This window comes from Nicotiana sylvestris, chromosome 6, assembly GCF_000393655.2.
Source record: "Nicotiana sylvestris chromosome 6, ASM39365v2, whole genome shotgun sequence".
NCBI lineage: Eukaryota > Viridiplantae > Streptophyta > Magnoliopsida > Solanales > Solanaceae > Nicotiana > Nicotiana sylvestris.
In genome coordinates, this window is record NC_091062.1 from 187,428,472 (window position 1) to 187,433,102 (window position 4,631).

Genomic DNA, 4,631 nt, shown 5'->3' on the forward strand with positions numbered 1-4,631 from the left:
AAATAAAATAGTGAAATTAAAATCAACAACACTGTAACATTTCCACATAATTATCACAAAAATATTTAAGTAAGTTAAATCACAACCTAGAACGAACGACGCACATATATTCATATTTTTGAATTTTCTTTTAACGACACATATATTTTATATATATATATTTTTTTTGTATTTTCGTTTGATAATGACTAGATGCAAAATGGACAGACCCACAAACACATGTCACGGACAGATCGAAAAATTGTACAGCGAAACCATTTGTCACTATTTTTATTTTCTTTTGGAGCGATTGTCCGTAAAGCAAAAATCACGTGCTTACAGCTGCCCCTCTTTGCCCGAAGACAGATATGTTTTTTTTTGCAGGTAGAATAAGAAATCAATTCCAAAGATATCACTTTAGTAAAGAAAATCTCGCAGTTGAAGGATCCTCTTTCTGCAACACAAATCAAGTCATGCAAGCCAACATTTTAAATACTTCTAGTTGAAGATTTAAACAAAAATTAAAATCTTCCTTCAAATAGTTCAAGATCTAAATATTAAAGATGGTGCAGACTATATCAAAGGATTTTACTATACACTTGGAGATAGACTGAAGCTTCCAATTAAAGAATTGAAGGCTATATCAATTTGAAGACTTCAAGACTATTATGGTGGCTTTTGATTGGCTTTCAATTGAAGATTAGCTTGTAAATTTCAACTTAAAGACATGGCAAACTTGAAAGCCTCTACTTGAAGACTTGACAGATTTGAAGACTTTAAGTTGATGATTCAACTTGAAAATTTTGCAGAATTGAAGACTTCAACTCTTGGCGAATTCGAAGGCCTTAACTTGACTTGGTGAATTTGAAGACTGCAACTTTAAGACCTAGCGGGCTTGAACACTTCAAATTAATGATGTAACAGACTTGAAAAAATTAACTTGACTTAGAATTGGAGACTTCAAATTGAATATTTAGCCTCTTATTAAAAAAACTACAATCTTTCCATCAAAAGACTCAATTTGACATGGAAGGCCTGCCCCCATTGAGCCATCAAGATAAGATAGAGAGTTCAACGAAAGAATACATGTATGACTGACTAATTTTCAAGTGTCAATCAAGTGAATTATATTCCATCATACCTCATTTGAATAATGCCTTGGGTAATATGTATTTTTGAACTCATATGACTGAACTTAGAATGAAACTCTAAGTTGCCTACGTACCTCGGTGAAGAGGATCAAATCATTCCATAGTTAGAAATGGGGGAGTGTTTTTTTTTTGCGTCCTAACTTTTGCCTAGGCTGCCTTTTTCGAGGTCTTCAACCTAGCAGACTTTTTTTTGGATGTCCTAACTTTTGCCTAAGCCGTCTCTTTCGAGGTTTTCAACCTAGCGGATTTTTTTGTGGGCCGTGCATAGTTTATACTCTTGCAGGTCAAGAGTAACATGCAGTTTATGCTCGTGCATCAATGAGCGTATTTGTTTTCTTCAAGGATAGTATCTCTTCATGAATTTCCCGTTGATGGGGCTATTCCGCAAACCTTCCAAGTCAACTATCTTGTAAGCGCCACTTGAGTATACCTCTTGTACGATATATGGTCCATCCCACTTAGCAGAGAATTTGCCCCCACATCAACGAGAGGTAATAATAGGCCTTTTGACCACAAGAACTTGGACACCCACTTGGAAAGATCTAAGGCGTACCCTTTTGTTAAAAGATTGAGACAGGCGAGCTTGATAACATTCAAGGCTTTGTTCAGCTTCTACCCTATTTTCATCAAGAGATTCCAATTCTTTAAGGCGTAACCGAGCATTTTCTTCATCAGTGAGTCCTTTTTCAATGGCCAGCCGCAACGATGGGATTTGATGCTCAAGTGGAAGGACTGCTTCAACTCCATAAACAAGGGAATAAGGAGTCGCTTTCGTTGGTGTGCGATATGTGGTCCTATATGCCCAAAAGCCTCTTCCATTCTCTCATGCCAATCTCTCTTAGACTTAGAAACAACTTTTTTCAACAATTTACAGAGTGTCTTGTTAAATGCTTCAGCTAGTCCATTAGCAACAGCATAATACATGGAGGAATTAAATTGCTTGAAGCCAAAAAGATCATATATTTTATTCATCAACTTTTTATCAAATGGCTTACCATTGTCCGTCAATATATATCGTGGAATGCCAAATCGATAGATAATATTGACTCGGATAAAGTTAGCTACATTTTCCTTCTTTATTTCCTTAAGAGAAAGAACTTCTGGCCACTTCGAAAAGTAATCAGTTACGACCAAAATATATAGATGTCCACCAGAAGACTTCGGCAGTGGACCAACAACATCTAAACCCCAAACATCAAATGGCCAAGAGGCAACAGTTGGGTGTAATACTTCAGGCGGTTGATGTATGAAGATAGCATGGAATTGGCAAGCCTCCGAGCGTAATCCAAATAATCTTTCACCATGGTTGGCCAATAATACCCCATTATTTTTATGTTGAAATGAAGTTTTGGCCCAGATTGATGCACACCACATACTCCAGAGTGTGCTTCTTGCAAGGCTCGAAGGGATTCATCAGTCCCCAAACAATGTAAGAGCACTCCATCAAATGATCATCTGTAGAGTGTATTCTTGTAATAAAGAAAACAAGGGGCTCTCCTTCGGATTTCCGTTTTCCTTCGTGGATTTTCTGGAAATATATCGTAACAAAGATAATCGATTAATGGTTATCGCCAGTCTTCAATTCCAACCTTAAGAACGGAAGCAATATGCTCAACTTCGCTTTCTTCTTCCTCATAGCCATTTGGTGGAGGAACTACCCATCTTTGGCAAAGAACGACTTGTGTTTGATTAGGCAAAGATAATGTAGAAGCTAAGGCTGCTAATGCATCATATCTCTTATTTTCCTTTCTCGACACGTGTTGAATAGTTACCTCTCCAAGTCAACTTACCAATCGTTGAGCATATTTGTGATATGGAACCAACTCTGGCTTCTTGACCTCATAGCTACCCAAAATCTGATTGATCACTAACTTGGAGTCTCTAAAAACTTGTAGTTGCAATTGTTTGATATCCATAGCCATTTCAAGCCCAAGTATGAACGCTTGATATTCAACAACATTATTGGAGCACCATTGTTTCAGAGTGAAAAAATATGGCAAAACTTCTTCTTGAGAAGTGATAAACACTATTCTAGCGCCAACTCCTTCACGATGTGCAGCGCCATCAAAATACATCTTCCAAGGAGGTTGAATTTCTATGACCATTGCATCTTCATCAGGCAATTCATCAGACAACTCCCAATCATCTAGAATCGGATGGTCAGCTAGGAAGTCTGCTAATGCTTGTCCTTTTACTGCATTTTGAGGAACATACACAATTTCAAATTGTTGAAATTGGAGGTACCACCTCGCTAATTCATCACTTAGGACTAGTTTAAACATGACAAACTTGATGCGGTTCACTCTTGAGACGAGTCGCACAATGTGGGCTTGGAAGTAATGCTTCAGCTTCTGAATAGAGAAGACAAGTGCCAAACATAACTTCTCAATAGGCGAATACTTGAGCTCATTTGGTGTCATCATCTTACTCAAGTAATAAAGCACATTTTCTTTGCCTTCACTGTTTCCTTGAGCGAGAAACGCTCACACAGACCTTTCCTGTGCTAAAATGTATAATATTAATGGCTTTCTAGGTATTGGGGCTGGCAATACTGGAGGTTTCATCAGATAAGACTTAATGCTTTCAAAAGCATTTCTGCAAGCTTGGTCCCATTCAAAAGGAACCCCTTTCTTCATGAGGCGGCTAAATGGTTGGCATCTTCCAGCCAGATTCGAAATAAATCTCCTAAGATATGCCAACTTACCTTTCAAGCTTTTAATTCATGAATATCTTTAGGCTCGAGCATTTTCAAGATAGCATCTACTTTAGCTTTATCAATTTTGATACTTCGATGTCGAACAATAAAACCGAGGAACTTCCCAGAAGTAACTCAAAAAGAGCACTTCAACGGGTTCATTCTGAGTTGGTATCTCCGAAGCCGTTCAAATACCATCCTTAAATCTTGCAAGTGATCATCTTTCTTCCTTGACTTTACCACCAAGTCGTCAACATAACACTCCACGTTTTTATGAAGCATGTCATCAAAAATATTTTTCATGGCACGTTGATATGTAGCACCAGCATTCTTCAAACCGAAAGGCATTACCTTGTAGCAGTATGTACCTTTAGGGGTGCGAAATGCAGTAAGTTCTTCGTCCTTCGGTGCCATGCGAATTTGATTATATCTAGATGAACCACCCCTGAAAGACATCGCCTCGCATCTAGTTGTATCAATCATGATCTCAGGGATAGGAAAAGGAAATTCATCCTTAGGAAAAGAGTTATTTAGGTCCCTAAAGTCAACACAAACTCGGATTTGGCCATTCTTCTTTCTTACAGACACGATGCTTGAAATCCATGTAGGATATTTAACTTCACAAACAAAATCAGTCTCAATAAGCTTGTTAACTTTGGTTTCAATCAAGGGAACCAGTTCAGGTCTGAAACAACGTTGTGCTTGCTTCACAGGACGAGCACCTCGTCTGACAGCAAGATGATGAACAACCACCTTGGGGTCTAAACCTGGCATTTCTTTGTAGCTCCAAGCAAATACGTCTTTGA

At 38.1% G+C, this 4,631-nt stretch overlaps 1 protein-coding gene across 1 annotated transcript; it reads right to left on the reverse strand.

The window, feature by feature from the left end:
* Positions 1-1,742: 1,742 nt before the first annotated feature.
* LOC138871825 (uncharacterized) lies at positions 1,743-3,550 on the reverse strand. Its single transcript, XM_070149732.1, has 4 exons — positions 2,921-3,550; positions 2,720-2,875; positions 2,507-2,658; positions 1,743-2,424 (listed from the first exon to the last, which is right to left on the reverse strand). The coding sequence occupies exons 1-4, from the start codon at positions 3,548-3,550 to the stop codon at positions 1,743-1,745; spliced, it is 1,620 nt and encodes a 539-aa protein (XP_070005833.1).
* Positions 3,551-4,631: the final 1,081 nt, after the last annotated feature.

Excerpts from the sequence above, each read along its gene's own strand:
- LOC138871825 (XM_070149732.1), bottom strand. The coding sequence starts at position 3,550 with ATGACACCAAATGAGCTCAAGTATTCGCCTATTGAGAAGTTATGTTTG. Across the intron at positions 2,876-2,920 it reads ACAAATATGCTCAACGATTG|GAAAATAAGAGATATGATGC; the intron begins GTAAGTTGACTT and ends GTGTCGAGAAAG. Across the intron at positions 2,425-2,506 it reads TGCAAGAAGCACACTCTGGA|ATTATTTGGATTACGCTCGG; the intron begins GTATGTGGTGTG and ends CCATGGTGAAAG.